This window comes from Penicillium bovifimosum, assembly GCF_028826915.1.
Source record: "Penicillium bovifimosum strain IBT 22155 chromosome Unknown utg000007l_segment0_segment0, whole genome shotgun sequence".
In the NCBI taxonomy this organism is placed as follows: domain Eukaryota; kingdom Fungi; phylum Ascomycota; class Eurotiomycetes; order Eurotiales; family Aspergillaceae; genus Penicillium; species Penicillium bovifimosum.
The window spans coordinates 639,209-654,849 of record NW_026622716.1 but is presented as its reverse complement, the minus strand read 5'-3'; the positions used below and the strand labels follow the sequence as shown (position 1 = coordinate 654,849).

Genomic DNA, 15,641 nt, shown 5'->3' with positions numbered 1-15,641 from the left:
CACATGTGTCTACTAGATACCTGGGGGAACGTACATAGGTAGTTGAGGGATATACATATCTCTCTCTATTGAGGCCAGTGATACCTGCTATGCAGCATGTAACGTAGAAATCGAGGAATAACTAATGATGATAATCATATTAACGAAAATCGATAGCTGAACAATCTGGAAGAGTCAAATGACCTCTGATGTTTCAACGCTGCAAGCGAACATCAAGTTGTAAAACAAGATCCATAACTTCAGCTCGACTCAGAATGAATGGGTCATGTGATGGTCATCACTAGACTTCAGCAACCAAGAAAAGCCATCTGTCGCTCAGACAGGGCCCTGGATCATCGCTGGTGACCCAGGGTGCTAAGGTAGTGAGGCTGAACCCACACCATCCTAAGCTTCGAACTAACTCCATCTCATCTGTACGCTGCGAGCGACTGACACAGGCAACTATTTGGGAGCATCCAAATGCGGCAATATCGGCAAGTTCATAAAGAGCGATCAATCTAAGAAATGCACGTCAGCGGGTAAACCAGAAGATTACAAACAAAACAGTAAGGTTTCGACCCTCTCAAGAAACACAAAGGGGTACGTACCCTGATTTGAGGCCGTTGTCAAGCACACAATCTTCGAAGAAGACGAACAAAGTCCGCTCCTTATCATGCTCGGCCAGAAATCCTCGATAGATAGCATCCGCTGAGTAGTCCAATACTTCGATCCATCGCTGAATTCGGCCACCTTGGTGTCCGATTTGATTTGGCTGATTGTCAAACGCATCCATCCCCAGCGACTCCTGTCGCACGAAACTCCTCTCACCCAGGAATGTCGCAGACAGTTTGTCACAGAAGAGTCTCTCACACTCTTCCGGAATGGTATGCATTGCCTCCCCCGTGTATTCTGGCCAATTGTTTCCAGGCCAGGTTCGTTCCGCGATGGAATCGGAGATATCGTGGGGAGGACTTAGTAAAGATGATTTAGGCCCCGAAGGGACCTCAGGCATACCACTGTGCTCCTAAATATAGGGGTCAGGTTTCCAATAGTGTGCAATGTTGGGGGTTAGAATTATTTACCGGCGCCCGGGGTAGTGCAGTAGTGGAAGCCGTGGACCTTAGAGGTCGACGGCTCAACACTGTAACAGGTCGCGAGAACAGTGCTTTGAGTGTCCTGGTCGAGAAACCGCTGCATTTGATTGCAATTACTACTGTGGTTGTTCATGTATTTCGCCATGGTGATTGATCTTCCGGATATTTGTTCTGCGTGGAATTTGATAAGAGGACAGAGGTCAGGGTCTCAAGATAGATCGAAACTTGGTGTTTGAATTATGTAGATAATACACGGTGAAGACGGTTGATGATCTAGTAAGAAGAGTTCGAGTAGGCTGATGTTGGGTATGGAGGAGGTAGACGGTGAGGATGGAAGCGGCTTCTTATTTGCCCCCTAGTCACCTGATCATCCCTTTCCAATTATCTTCTAAGCTCATTATGCCAGTTAACTGTGTAGTTCCACATCGAGTATCCTGTTCTTCTATGTGAATATCCATTATTACTATTGATTCTCAAAGTAGAACTACTTATCACGGCATGGCTTTACAGGTGATAGGTGCCCTAGTGCGCATCAATCCCCAACCTGCTTCTCATTCACATTGAACTAACACCAACGCTCAGTGCTGTGGGTTGACAACCACCAACTGAGATTCGGAGTTCATGCCTGAGCACTACTAGGGATGTCTAGGTTATGGCAGATCTTAAAACACATGGGAGAAGTAACTGATATCATTGTTCTGAAATGTGATTGCAGCTAGTTATGTAGTCCACTGAGTGGTACATATTCTGAAGTGCAAGGAGTCTCCCAGAATAGAGGGAGACTAACACTAAGTAAAAGAAGACAACTCTAACTAGATAAATATGTATATACAATGTTCCCCGGATTTCATGGTCTCAATTCTTCAGTCATTATCAGCACCTTTCAAAGCTCTCTGTAATCACTAGGTCGAACGCGTCGGTTTCTAGCCTGGTGACGCTGCGGATTCACAGGTTGACGGAAATATGGCGAATCTTCTTCCCGGGAGTATGGTTGACTGAAAGTTGTTCGTTGCTGGTTTGAGAAGTTATTCATTCCAGCGCCTGGTCCTTGAAAGCCATTCTGCGGCATTGGGAACATCATCGAAGGATCTCCAGTGAACATGTTGGGAAACCCATTAGGCATGCCGCCATTGTTCTGGTCAAACATGCCTGCCTGGAGAGGATTGAAGGGCATGTTCATGGCATTCCATCCAGGGCCCATGACACCAGGAAGACCGTTCATTGCCATGGGGTTCATAAAGCCCATGGCTTCATTGCCGAATCCGGGGGCTGTGAAAGGCATCCCTGGCATCCCTGGCATGGGCCCAAATGCATTGAAAGGCATGTCCTGGCCGTTGAAGTTTGATTGGGCCATACCGAGCACGCCATCTTTGACACTGTCATCCGGGGTGGCATCATCGGACTGGCCATCATCGGCCTTCTGTCTTTTCGCCACGCTGTGTGACTCGGGTTTTGCAGTTTCATCCTGACCAGCAGGTTCATCCTCGGCTGATCTTTTCCTGGATTGTGTGGAACCATTTTCTTGGGCTTGATGGAGTGGGCTGGGCTCTCTGTGAACGGATGAGTCTCTTGGCTCAGCTTCGGAGACTTCAGGAACAGGTGTAACATCCAGGGCGGCAGGAAGCTTTTCCTTCTCCTTCTTGGCATCTGCCTTGTCGGCTTCATATATCTTGATTTTGGATGCTGCCTCGTCATCGGCAGTGAGGTTATCGAGTAAGACTCCCTCTGTGGCACACCCGGGGCAGACAAAGTCACTTTCAATCAAAGCGTTCGATATACAATCATTGCAGTATGTCCTCTGGCAACATGGTGTCTTTGTTGGCTCTAAGAACATCCTTTTGTCAATCGGGCATTCCAGCCCTCGAGCTTGCAATGCCTTGCTCTCTTCGGCTGCTGCTGCTTCGGCTGCTGCTGCCGCTGATGCCTTAGCCTTTTCCTGATACAGCTCCCAGGCTGCCTTGTCGGGCTTTGCAATGACAAAGTCACCGTCGGCATTCACCATGACCCCTGTATTCCTCAGGTCTTCAGTAGAGCCATCAGGGGCCAAGGATTCCGGTTTATCAACTTTGGTTTGAAGTGAACGCGGTATGCCAGTTGATCGCTTGACTCGATATTTACCATCAAATTTGGGATCATTATTCGTCGGGCATGCTTGAATCCAATGGCCTAAATATACATACGTTAGCGTTTAGCAGAGGAGTGGTCTAATCCAGCATGCATTGCGTACCTTTTTCTCGGCATCGATAGCAAAGATACCCCGGAGGCGGAGGGTGATCGGGTACATTGGCAGGTTTCCCCCTGCCACGACCGAATAAGACGGGTGTCGCGCTAAATGAAGTCAGTATCTCTCATAGGTAAATGTAGAAAACATGCTCTTACTTTGCCATTTCTTGCTGTTGCTCCTGCCATTGGCTAGCCTGCAGATTGAACAGGGCATTGATTTTCTCCTCTTCAGTTTGAGCATTGTTGAGCTCGAGGACGTTGCTGCTGACGGTTTGTCCCGTACCGGGTGTTGCTCGGCTCATCGATAGTTCATTGCGAGGGGCGCCGCGAGCGTTGACAGGCATCTTGCCTGAGACATAGCGAGCAGCACCGCCTTTACCTGGGCGTGCTGCGGGCAATCTGCGGGCGATTACTGATGTTGACCGAGGGATAATGGTGGTGTCATCATCATATTCTATTGAAAGATGTTAGAAGAAAATTGACCGAGGTAAAGAGCATAACAAATTAGTAGAACATACCTTCTCTAGTGTCCTCATTGTAGATCGATAGCTCAAAGTCACTCCCGTCGCCCAATCTACTTTGGCTGATGATCTCTCTTTTGAGCTCAAAGACCGAGATACCAGTGCCATCGAAGGTGACCCTTGATGGTTCTTTCTGGGACTTGAATTTGAAGTGAACGGACGATGACATTGTATTCAATTTGGGGGCAACAGGATGGTTGTGAGTGTATTAAGACCCAAATTTAGAGGCACTGCCGTGTACAGTGAGCAATAGGGGCGATAAAGAGAAAGGCTTGCGAGATGTAGTGAATCCGCGACCAGCCACAACGAATAACAGAAATTATCTGCTTGAATCACAGGAAAAAGCACAGATATTTATGAGGCAAGAAAAGAAGGTATCGATAGATCGGCCTATCAATTTGGGGTGGGGAGACAGTGAATAGTGAGAATGAATCTTTTGAATGCTGAATGGTGAGTGTTCAGGTCACTGCATACAAAATGTAGATCAAAGTATTGCGAATACGAGATGGTCGCAGGAACACTGGCGCTGAAGTAAAAGTAAAAAGGTGTATTCAAGAGAGATTGATGGTCTGCCCCGTCCTTCAAGTGATACGCAGAGCCAACCTAACAACCTGACCTATGATCGTAGGGAGCGGTTGGAACTTTGCAAATGCCCAACTCCAGCCACAGATCGACCCGTTAGGGGTAGCAATCGCGCTTTCAAACAACGAAGATCAAGGTATCACTGCCGACTTTTATCGTGTTTGATTGTCACGGCGAGAGAGGGGGAGTTGTTGGAGATGTGGAATCTGGAAGCTGGAGGATTAGAGTGGGAAACAGTGATCCAGAATTACTTGACCCGGGCCGGCAGAGAAAATGAAAGAAAGAACAAAGAGTTGATGCAATGAGGATGAAAGCTCAGTGGCAGGACGGGAGGATCGACAGGGAGAGGAGAGAATGAAGTGGCAAGTGAGGAAAAGTCAGATGATTCCGGATGGCACTCACCGCCTTCCTGTTATGGATACCGCTTTTGGTTCGTCTACTCCAGTGCGATCCTCACCGACCTAACGAAATATGTACTTGATTTCCTCGGCCACTTCTGGGCTTTTCTTTTCCACGTTAATGCTCAGATCTAGCCCCTTTTCTTCTCACTGGGTAGAACTGGTCCCTGAGGTCCGACCGCTCAGGGAATTGTCAGGGACACCATGGATTTTTACTATACAATAATCTCACCACGACTCCCTCGCAATTGAACTTGATATTCAATCGTCTTCCATACGGTTAAGATGCCTTGAATGGGCATGCATATTCATTGGATTTATTGTAGATCTATGAAGACATAGGATGCTAGGTATTAAATATGTGATTACTAGAAGCCTAGAAGGTTATGCTTCAATGTTGTGAATTCGAAATATGTGTCTATTGATGGGCTTAGTTAACTAGCCCTCGTGGTCTATATCCTTACATAAAACCCCATAAAAGAAATCCCTTCCCCCAAGGTTTACCCATGAAAGAACACTGCGTGCAATAAGGCCCTGTTTATCATACCTCGGCCTCGAATTGTCGGACTAGGAATCCCTGGCTTTCAAGGTGATCTTTCACCTGGGTGACGGTATACTCGCCGCGGTGGAACTGGAACATAGTCAGAAAACCCACATTCAGCCGACACTCGTTTGAGTCAATCCATAACTTACCATTCCTGCCCCCAATGCTGCGTCGGTGGTCGTCCGGTTGAAAACCTCCGCGAAGTGCTCAGGGACACCAGCCCCGCTTGAAGCGATAACTGGGATCTTGATCGCAGCTTTGACATCATTGATCAATTCCAAATCAAAACCACTGTTGCTTCCATCCTTATCAATGCAGTTCAGAAGAATTTCACCGGCTCCCATAGCCTCCACAGCCCGCACAAGTTGCCGGACATCGATATCACGAGTCTCTCTGCCGCCTTTGACAGTACATTGGTACCAGCAATAGCTTTGTCCGCTTGAGTTGGGAAACTGGGTCTTGATCGTGTGGTGGGGCGTATCTTCCGGCTTGTCCACGTATACCCGCTTTGGATCGACGCTTACCACCACAGCCTGCTTGCCATAGGCCTGTGATATCGTCTCGATTGCGGTCTGACCACTCAACTGTTCACCAGCTTTATAATAATCCTCGGCAGCAAAGACAGAATCGGAGCCAACACTGACTTTGTCGGCCCCGGATTTGAAATACATTGTGGCCACGTCTAGGGCAGGTACCTGAGTACCGTCGGTGTCGACGGTGTCCTTGATTCCTCCGCCAATGGTCAAAGGAACAAATACCGTCTCCGAAGTTCGGCGTAGGATCTCAAGCATAGGCGTGTCCGCGACAGGGCAGTTTCGGAAAGAGGTGATGTTCAGGAAAGTCACCTCGTCGGCGCCTTGCTCATAATACTTCTTGGCCATGTCCACTGGCTTCCCGAGGTTACGAACGTTGCCGCCGGTTTCCGTGCCACTCTTCTCCCGGACGTCGTATTGATCACCCTTGGTAACGACCAGATCCCCGGAATCGTTTGTCCGGACATCAAGGCAAGCAATCACCCGGCGAGTGAGCCCATTTTCTTTGCGACTGATCAACTCCTGCGGCAGCGATTGAAATTGATCGCCGTTCAAGAATGCGCGAAGGGCCCGCAGCCCGGCCACACCACTCTTCTCTGGGTGAAATTGTGTGCCAAAGACGTTACCCCGACTGATAGCGCCAATGAACTCTTCCTCGCCATAAGTTGCTGTAGCCACAGACCAGCCATCATTTTCCAATACACCTGGGTGGTAGGGGGCCGCATATGAGTGGACGTAATAGTACTTGCTGGTAGGCCTCAGACCATAAAAGCTCTGGTCCTTTGCGCCACCAGACCCAGTGTTTATAGCAGAGTTCCATCCGATGTGCGGTACACTCTTCGATGCGTCGTTGAACTTTTGGATTCGCATGGGAATTACACCTAGGCCGGGAACGTCCTTGTCCTCATCTGAGCCCTGGAAAAGAGCTTGAAGACCAACACAAATCCCCATGAAAGGCTTCCCTGCCTCGATGTGCTGTCGGATAGGCTCCAAAAATCCACCTTTGTCCAGTTGGGAAAGACAATGGCCAAAGTGGCCAACGCCGGGTAGGATCAGTTTCTAATTGCGAAGGTTAGCAGAGGCACCCATGGTGGAATTGACCTAGGCTACTCGACTGACATCGGCATTTTTAATGTCCTCTGGGCATCTGACCCATTCCACATCGTATCCAACTTGGTTGATCGCGTTGACTAGGGAACGGATGTTTCCTGCGACATAGTCCAACAAGTGCACGGTAGGCATGGCTTTAGGGACTGGGACGGGAACAAAGATAAGAAAAGCAATGAGCGTCGCAGTGAGCAGAGATTTTCAGACTTATCAATGTCAGCTATTAACAAAACGCAGGAATCAAGTCTCTCAGGTCCATCGAGGGGTTCCCTGAAAGGCCCCGCCAGAAATCACGCGGTGAGTCATAATTTTTTAGGGGTTTTTTTTTCTGCCGGACAAAATATGAGGAGAACGGGTATGTAACGGGTACTTCCGAGGTACTTCTTCTTTATAAGTAGCGCGTGATCATTGTACACAGTAGACTCTATGGCTTTTTGGGTCCTTCCCAAGTACCTACACGCATGCACTTCTGAGTTGTGTCGATGCTGTGGTAAAATGAAATTGAAGCGATGTACTCCGTACCTACGCTTTGTATTTCGGCATGCTTCTCCAAGTCATGAAACTCATTGTGATAATAGCCTTGTCCTTACTGACTCCTTAGTCTTACAATAAGAACCCTCTTTGATATATATGCCTTATTTTGGTGTGAACCCTATCGTATCAACCTACTTCATGTACCGTGTTCAATATTATTCATTATATCCCTTGAAATAATGCAGATTCATATTGCATTTGCACTAGGCTGGGCCTCGCTCCGGCCATCTTACATGCAAGACATCTGGATGGGTGCGGTGTTCAAGGTTATTTTCCAGCCGTCTCTGACCTGTCGGATGCCTGGAGGTAGATGAGTCCATTTGAAGGCTGTGTACTTATGTTTAGTTTTGCATAGCGTGAGAATGTAAGAGAAAGGTCACCTACCGGATGGAATTGCCGTAGGCGGACGCCTGCTTCTTTTAGGATAGTAGCGCTCTGTGCCTGTCAGATGTGTATGAACCACAAAGTAGCAAGCATGGACTTACGTCGTTGTCCATGTTATATCCTTGTGAATAAACCACCTCGGAAATTCCAACTTGAGCTATTTTGACTGTGCATGTCAAGCAAGGGCATCTGAACTCGAAAAATAAGTCTTAGCTCGTAGCCCGGTCCGTCAAGAGGCGATGGTCTTAGCTTACGTATCGCAATAGAGAATTGCCCCCTCGCGGATCCGCTCTCGACCTGCTTCCAATAGGGCATTCTCTTCAGCGTGGAGGCATAAACAGGTTGAGAGACCGACTCCTCCTCCATCTCCGCGATTGCAACGTGGGCCTGTGGTTGTCCTTGTCAGCAAAGTTAACGATAGGGGCTTTCAAGCTAATGGGTTCCGTCTGGTCTGCATCGTACATCCACCTTGATTGCAGTTCGGGAGATGCCGTGGTGTTCCATTATAACCTGTGCTGATGACCCGACTCTCTCGCACGAGCACACACCCCACCCTTCTTTTCATGCAGTTGCTTCTCTGAGCAGCAAGAGAGGCTAACTGCATAAAATACTGGTCCCAATTCGGCCTCAAGCGTTGTTCATCTGCCAAGTCAAGGGTTTGCAAAGCGGCGTGTAGCTCTTCAAGGGACGACGAAGAGTTGAACAGACGGACTTGAGCCTTGTCAGTAAGGTATACGCGTCCAATGTCCTTATCGTAAAGATTGTGGTCATTCCAGAGCACAAATTTCTCGAGGTCTGGTGGGTCCAGTTGTTTCCTCCAACATCTTCGAAAGGTTGGGAATTAGTGATTGCGCTTTAAGTCACAGATTACACTTCACAAACCTGTCGGCAAATCGTTTCCACCGGAGACTAACTGGTGCATCAATACCCACAAGAAGGAAAAACGGGCGCAGCAGGAACCTATCCAGGGTACTGGCATCTGCAATGTCTGTAGTAACCCAGCGTTCTTGCCATCGTTTCGTCGCAAAATCAAGCAGAGAATCGGCATCCTGGAACGTGAACTCCGGGGACTTGGGGCCCTCTTTCTCTGATATTTGCAGCCGCAAGTCATCTCCGGCCTCTGGTTGGGACTGGCACTTTGCGGCGAGTTCCAGTAGTCGAAACCCTTGATGCTCGATCAAGTACTCGGCAATCGCATGTTTGCCAGCGCAAATACCTTGTATACAATAATTTCGTCAGCTCATTTGGTAGCAATGGTTTACAACAAGAATATCTGCTAACCTCCACATAAACCGATGAGCATATTGTGTCAAGGGCACTGAATCTAGAGGTGAAAGTTATAAGGCGAAAAAAAGAAGAGCAGAAAGAAGCTGTGGCCTGTGGGGCATTAAACCGCGAGGATCTTATCGTGCCTGATAGAGGCGGTATTGGGCCGAAGCACCATCTGGATGTAGTTCAATCAACTATACGCAGTAGGTAGTTTATTATATCTATTGTCGCTAATAGAAGTAGTTGTACATGCCTAGATAATACTAAAACTAGTCATCAGCTGGAGGTCCCTACAAAGTCAGTCATCCAGCTTAAGCACGAGACATTGTTTTTGATCACGCGTCAGTTTATATTATTAATAACGAGGTCCTGCGATTACCTTTATGTATAGCTCATATAAGGCATATATAGTCACGAGATGCATACTGCGTAGGTAAAACCTTCCATGGTGTTGCCCAAGAGAGATGATAAATAAGCCTCCGGCCAACCCCCGCCATTTGATGACCTCAAACCCTCCACCTTCCCAAAACATCATCCTTTAAAGATCAGTACATCCCTTCTCCCTGCATACTGCCTGCACAATGCAGTACACACCTTTTGCTTCCGATATCGAACTGCCATTCTATACTTCACTGGCTTCTCATAAGATCGACCATGACAAACTAGATGACTCCGCCCGGCCCGTTCTGGGTCTCTACGAGATCCGCCCCTCCGACCCTGAGGCAGCATCATGTCGGATCCAAATTCATGGGAATGCACTAACTGGCGGCGAGTAAGATAAAGCGTGTATAGCTTTCTTTAAAGAAGATTTCACACTGACAAGCCACTAGAGCCCCCGCTGGTTATTACAGAGCGGAGGGCTTGATAAAAAATGTCAATACTGTCGAAGATTATCGAAGCATGGACAGGTCCCAAATACTCCGTCAAGCCGGACAAAAGGTATGGACAATCAAATAACAGTTGCCCAACTTTGAACTGATACGAATCTCAAGATATGGGATGCCATCCACGATGGGACAATACTCACATGCCCTTCCTTACTTTCCAGCTTTGTCATTATATCCTTCGCCGATCTCAAGAAGTATAAGTTTCATTATTGGTTTGCGTTCCCAGCCATTCATTCAGAACCTCAATGGGCCCCGATTCTATCAACAGAACAAGTTTTCCATTCAAACCAAGGTCAACATCTTGAAAACCTCAGGGGAACGCCTTTATCTCCGCGCGAGGGCACCGAACTAGTGGACGCAGTGCAAACATGGTCATCTCTTGTCGATCATCGGCAACGCGGATTTTTTTGGCTCGAAAAAGAACACAGGGTTCTGATAAAGTATCTCTAGACGATGATGAGACCAAGAGCACTCAGCAAGATATGTCAGTCAGCAATCGCTGGGAGATTGCGACACTTTCCGAGTACGAAACCGGGTTCTTTGAGCACGTCGCCGCTGGAGACCGGTATATCTGTTTCTCTGATCCATCAAATTATGACCTAGCTCCAGGTTGGATGCTAAGAAACCTGCTCGTTCTTGTGAAACAGCGGTGGGGCCTCGAGCGGGTGCAGATTCTGCGATATCGCGACGTGCATGCGAGGCGTGATCAGGGCCGTAGTACAGTCATCCAGCTAGTATCAGTCTCAAAAGATGAGCGCGCACCTCCGACTTCACTGCAAAACCAAGGATCATTGCCGCTGCCAAAGGTGACCGGCTGGGAACGCAACCCGAATGGGAAACTGTCAGGAAGGATCGTCAATCTCACAGAGTACATGGATCCCAAGAGGTATGCGTCAATTGGGAGCACTCAGTCGTACCACCTGAACAATGAAGCTGACTTGACTTAAGATTAGCGGATCAGTCGGTCGATCTCAACCTCAAACTCATCAAGTGGCGGATCAGCCCAACGCTCGATCTTGAAAAAATCAAGCACACCAAATGTCTCTTGTTAGGAGCAGGTACCCTGGGCAGCTATGTCTCCCGAAACCTGTTGGTATGTGGGCCTCAACACCCAGTTCCCAACCACCCTAGAATGAAAGGTATTTAATATTAACCACCGATCTCTAGGGCTGGGGTGTCAAGAAGATTACATTTGTCGACAATGGGACCGTCTCATTTTCTAATCCAGTTCGACAGCCGCTGTTCAATTTCGAAGACTGCTTGAACGGTGGAGCACAAAAAGCACACCGAGCATCCGAAGCCCTGATTCAAATCTACCCCGGAGTTGAGACTGTAGGTCATGCGCTCTCAGTGCCTATGGCGGGTCATCCCATCGTGGACGAAGTGGCGACAAAGGGCGCCTTCGATACTCTCAGAACTTTAATTGACGAGCATGATGCTATCTTCATTTTGATGGACACTCGAGAATCACGATGGCTGCCTACAGTGATGGGGAAAGCCGCAGGGAAGATCGTGATGAACGCAGCCTTAGGTTTTGATTCCTTTGTGGTGATGCGGCACGGCATCGCAAAGGATGACAATATGCCAGCTGAGCTTGGATGCTATTTCTGCAACGACGTTGTAGCGCCGGCTAATGTAAGATTCCCGAAGAAAGAACCTGATCTAGACAGAGCTGACAGAGGGATAGTCTATCAAGGATCAGACTCTCGACCAACAATGTACAGTGACGCGCCCTGGAGCGGCTCCCATAGCCTCCGCGCTTTTGGTGGAGCTCTTTGTGTCGCTTCTTCAACACCAGCAAGGCGCCGCCGCGCCAGCCCCTCTCTCCCACAACACCGAGAGTGATGATCACCCCCTGGGTGTTGTGCCCCATCAGATTCGGGGATTCCTATCCACTTTTGAAAACTTATCGGTCACTGGCAAAAGTTATTCTAGCTGCAGTGCATGCTCGGATAAAGTTGTCAATGCATACCACGAGCAGGGTTGGGACTTTGTACGGAGAGCTCTGAATGAACAGGGCTATGTGGAAGAACTGAGTGGACTGAAAGAGGTTAGTGATGTGCCTGGACTGTTCACTTCCCCCAAACTGACACATAGTAGGTTCACGAAAAGGCGGAAGCGGCACTAGCCGATATTGAGTGGGATGAAACATCCGACAATGGAGAGATCGAAATGCTTTAGACAAGATCTTATGACCTTGCGAATATGCCATGGTCTACCAACCGGCAGGATTTCTGATCATCTCACGATTTTCGCTCCAGGCCGACGAAGAAAGCCTCCTTGGATTCCTGTCGATTGCTTTTTAGTCATAGACATTTGTAAATTGGACAGGGCCAATCATACACTGCGAGACGATTCAGGTTTCAGTCGGTGAACCTTCTTAAATAACTCTTTGAGCTGCTGCTCTAGTTCTTTATCCTCGGCGCCTTGGTAAAACTTGCAGACGAAATGACCGCCTTCCTTCAAGACGTCCGAACTGAAGCGCAAAGCCGCGTGGCAGAGATCCTGCGTGGAGTTAGAAGCGTTACACAGATACATAGATTGAGTAAGAGATCATACCATACTCCCAGCATGGTCTCTGAAACTGACACCACTGGTGTTCATCATCCTGTTATAAGGAGCACTTAGACTTCGTTTCCAAAAACCCGAGGTCTGGTACCAGGGAGCAGACATATCACTGAGAACCACATCCACCGTCCTTTCGAGTATCTTATCAACTCCATTACTCGTTTCCTCGGCCCCGACAGTGCATTCAGAATCCGAGTTCGGCTCCAACAGACTGACACTAGAATCTTGCAAAAAATCGGGTTGGCGTGGCCTGCCTCTATCTGGACTGCGAAGGAAGTCTCGGATGTACGTTTGGATTTCAGGCGCGAGGAAATTCCCTTGGATCGTAGAAACTCCTTTCGGCGGTTGTGCTGGAATGATATCGACCCCGAGGACCCGGCCATACGGGTGAGTACGGCTAGCAGCAACCTATCCTGGTAGTTAGGTATACCGCGATCAACAGCAACAGAGGAGAAAGGTAAAACGAAGAGAGAATGATCGACACACCTGCGACCATGAGCCGGGAGCGTAACCCTGCATACAACGAGTATTAGAAGATTAATCCGGACCTAGGTTCAATGACCAGCATACCAGATCAACAACTGTCTGTCCTCCCTTAAATATTCGATATTTCTCATCAATCTAAAGGTAAATGGATATCAGATAAATCCGGCCCGATGGATATATAGCGGTAGTATATGTTCAATTACCTGCAGCAATTTGAAAGCAGCTCGGCTTTTCAACCCTTGAACAGTTGCCTCTCTGGTGAACTGATCCTTTTGCTGCCGGGCTTGCCAGCGTTTGGACGAAGCCTGCCTTGTCTGGCCAATTACCTGTAATTGGCAGGCATTTCTCCAAAGTCGAGTTGGGTATAAAGGAAACATATTGTAGATTGAAAGCCGGAGAAAGCGATTTGGCTCAAGGATAACACCTGGGGCCTTTCTTTTTATTTTCTGCCAGCAGAAACGGACGATACCGCCTGAGTTTCCAAGTCGGTCCTCATCAAGATCAACCTCGGCATGTGCGGGTATAGATAAGTGAACTATTCTGACGAATCCCTAACTAGTTACCATGTAGGCTTAAGGAATAGGCTTGATATAGGAAATAGAAATTGGAAAAAGGGTAAGGGTTCTCTATTCCTATCATTAGAATCGTTTACGGTCTTTTTTCAAGGGAGAAAATCCCATCGGTGCACCGAACCCAAGACTAGTCGAGGTACTGGGCTGTTGTCTATTCCCCAATGTTGGGCCTCGTCCATGGACCATTGCATGTTTTCGCTTGATTTTCAAATTGCCGAGTTCTTCCTCTTCCTCTTCCTCGAACAAACTTCGATCACGCTGGCCACCGAGTTTGCGCTTTTTGGGTTTAGTTTGTTCATGTTCTGACCCCTCGTGTAGCTCATCAGTTTCTGTGGGTTGCATCATGCGATCTAAACGATTGGAAGCTTTCTTGGCCTCCTTTGCTGGTGCCGAAATAGCCGTTGCGCTCTCACGTCCTCCTGGCCTTGGTTTGGGGGCCTTTGGAATGGGATTGCGATCTTCTGTTGGGGAAAGTTGGCGCCGTAGGGCAGAACCGACACGGTTTGGTCCGCCAAAGATGCCCCGTTTGCCAAGTAATTCATGACTTCTGTCTGGATCACCAAGGATGTCGTCTTCATCGCCCGATGGGCTCATTGGAGAATCCGAAGGTGCGCCTGTGCGATTCAAAAAGGGGGTGATGGAAAACGCAGACTTATCACCAGGCATCGCCGAATCCTTCCTCAGTTTCTCTTGCATACGAACAGCCCCAGGGGTTGCAATTGTCACGTTGGCGTGGCCACTGGGGCCAGGGCGCTGAAGAGGGACTGCCCGAGAGCTGGATTCAAAATCACTCTGGTTCCCTGCGTGTTGCTTCAGGCCGCGTCGCTGTTGGACTTCCGTTTGAATTTCCTGCAGCTTATCCTTGGTGGACCGCAAATGTTGTTTGAGCGAATTAATATTGCCTTCAAGCGTTGCTCGCTGATTTGCCCATGCTGAGTTCTGATGTTGGAAGTCACGTTGCTGCTGTTGCTTTGCTCGCATTTCCACTGCTAATTGATTTTGCAACTCTTCGACTCGGGCAGAAAGCCGAGCAATCTCTGCCGCTTGCTGTGACCCCTTGGCCTGAGTGCGTTCGTGAGCGTGTCTTTCATTGTCGAATTGAACTTCTAGAGAGATTATTTGTCGTTCAACATCATGTTTCTCGGCAATGAAGCTTTGATGCAATGTATTTTGTGCCTTGAGCCGCTGGAGCTCTGCCTGTAGAGTCGAATTCTCCCTGGAGAGGTGGGCTTTCTCTGCAAGAAGAGTATTGTAGCTGGTTGAGTTGTTCCTCCGGGTTGAGAGTTCTTCCTGTTATTGTCAACAAGGCGAATTATGCATAAAGCTTTGGATATGTACAATCGGAACTTACTTTAAGTCGTTCAATTTCCGCCGAGTAAGCTTGTCCTTGACGCTCTAAACGATCAATATCCTGACAAGCATCCTTGAGCTGAACACAAGCCTCGGAATCAGTGCTTGTCAGGCCCATAAGGTGCCCTTTAGCTTCCTCTAGCTCTGATCGGAGGGCTTCGTTATCAAACCTCAGAAGCATAAGCTCCACCCGCCGCATGCGATCCCTCTCGTCATCTAAGAGACGCGCGGAATCCGAGAGAGTCTTCTCATACTCTCGCTCCAAGTGCAAAGTCCTCATGGACATTTCAAACTGAATCAAGAAAAAAAGAGATTAGCAGTTTGAGCATGTCCTCATCTGTCTTCAGAAAAAAACATACGTCCAAAGCGGATGCCTTTCCGGCCATTGTCATTGCGACAGAGTTCACTGGACAGGAGCCCTTTGGCATAAACAAAATAAGAAGGCTATAATATATTTGAGGCAAGCCTAGAGTAGGAAGTATCGGGGTAAAATATGCTGTTGTATCAATGTTTGTTTAAGCATAAGACGGGATTGCCCCGGAAGACGCGTCGGTGTTTTGGCGTTGGGATTCAGGGCTCGGAGCCGGCTCCGAGCGCATTAGGTAAGCTG

The 15,641-nt window shown here is 48.3% G+C and overlaps 7 protein-coding genes across 7 annotated transcripts; 1 reads left to right on the top strand and 6 right to left on the bottom strand.

The window, feature by feature from the left end:
• Positions 1–280: 280 nt before the first annotated feature.
• N7515_009160 (ornithine decarboxylase antizyme) lies at positions 281–1,176 on the bottom strand (the record flags this gene model as incomplete). The annotated part of the gene is made up of 4 exons (XM_056669904.1): positions 281–497; positions 588–950; positions 994–1,003; positions 1,062–1,176. 4 exons carry the CDS (start codon positions 1,174–1,176, stop codon positions 281–283), a joined length of 705 nt encoding a protein of 234 aa, XP_056517703.1.
• A 780-nt stretch (positions 1,177–1,956) lies between these two features.
• N7515_009159 (cleavage polyadenylation factor subunit MPE1) lies at positions 1,957–3,986 on the bottom strand (the record flags this gene model as incomplete). The annotated part of the gene is made up of 4 exons (XM_056669903.1): positions 1,957–3,239; positions 3,301–3,401; positions 3,453–3,750; positions 3,815–3,986. 4 exons carry the CDS (start codon positions 3,984–3,986, stop codon positions 1,957–1,959), a joined length of 1,854 nt encoding a protein of 617 aa, XP_056517702.1.
• Positions 3,987–5,338: 1,352 nt separating this feature from the next.
• Positions 5,339–7,116, bottom strand: N7515_009158 (imidazoleglycerol-phosphate synthase; the record flags this gene model as incomplete). Its single annotated transcript, XM_056669902.1, has 3 exons — positions 5,339–5,428; positions 5,491–6,933; positions 6,994–7,116. The coding sequence occupies 3 exons, from the start codon at positions 7,114–7,116 to the stop codon at positions 5,339–5,341; spliced, it is 1,656 nt and encodes a 551-aa protein (XP_056517701.1).
• A 666-nt stretch (positions 7,117–7,782) lies between these two features.
• On the bottom strand, positions 7,783–9,202 carry N7515_009157 (deoxycytidine monophosphate deaminase; the record flags this gene model as incomplete). The annotated part of the gene is made up of 7 exons (XM_056669901.1): positions 7,783–7,842; positions 7,900–7,950; positions 8,001–8,065; positions 8,154–8,286; positions 8,453–8,723; positions 8,782–9,115; positions 9,181–9,202. The coding sequence occupies 7 exons, from the start codon at positions 9,200–9,202 to the stop codon at positions 7,783–7,785; spliced, it is 936 nt and encodes a 311-aa protein (XP_056517700.1).
• A 547-nt stretch (positions 9,203–9,749) lies between these two features.
• On the top strand, positions 9,750–12,236 carry N7515_009156 (putative autophagy ubiquitin-activating enzyme ApgG; the record flags this gene model as incomplete). The annotated part of the gene is made up of 7 exons (XM_056669900.1): positions 9,750–9,940; positions 9,999–10,009; positions 10,506–10,941; positions 11,004–11,148; positions 11,223–11,690; positions 11,743–12,105; positions 12,156–12,236. 7 exons carry the CDS (start codon positions 9,750–9,752, stop codon positions 12,234–12,236), a joined length of 1,695 nt encoding a protein of 564 aa, XP_056517699.1.
• Positions 12,237–12,298: 62 nt separating this feature from the next.
• Positions 12,299–13,486, bottom strand: N7515_009155 (RlmE family RNA methyltransferase; the record flags this gene model as incomplete). Its single annotated transcript, XM_056669899.1, has 6 exons — positions 12,299–12,343; positions 12,399–12,560; positions 12,615–13,031; positions 13,110–13,136; positions 13,194–13,244; positions 13,313–13,486. 6 exons carry the CDS (start codon positions 13,484–13,486, stop codon positions 12,299–12,301), a joined length of 876 nt encoding a protein of 291 aa, XP_056517698.1.
• A 261-nt stretch (positions 13,487–13,747) lies between these two features.
• N7515_009154 (uncharacterized protein) lies at positions 13,748–15,423 on the bottom strand (the record flags this gene model as incomplete). Its single annotated transcript, XM_056669898.1, has 3 exons — positions 13,748–14,971; positions 15,033–15,323; positions 15,391–15,423. 3 exons carry the CDS (start codon positions 15,421–15,423, stop codon positions 13,748–13,750), a joined length of 1,548 nt encoding a protein of 515 aa, XP_056517697.1.
• Positions 15,424–15,641: the final 218 nt, after the last annotated feature.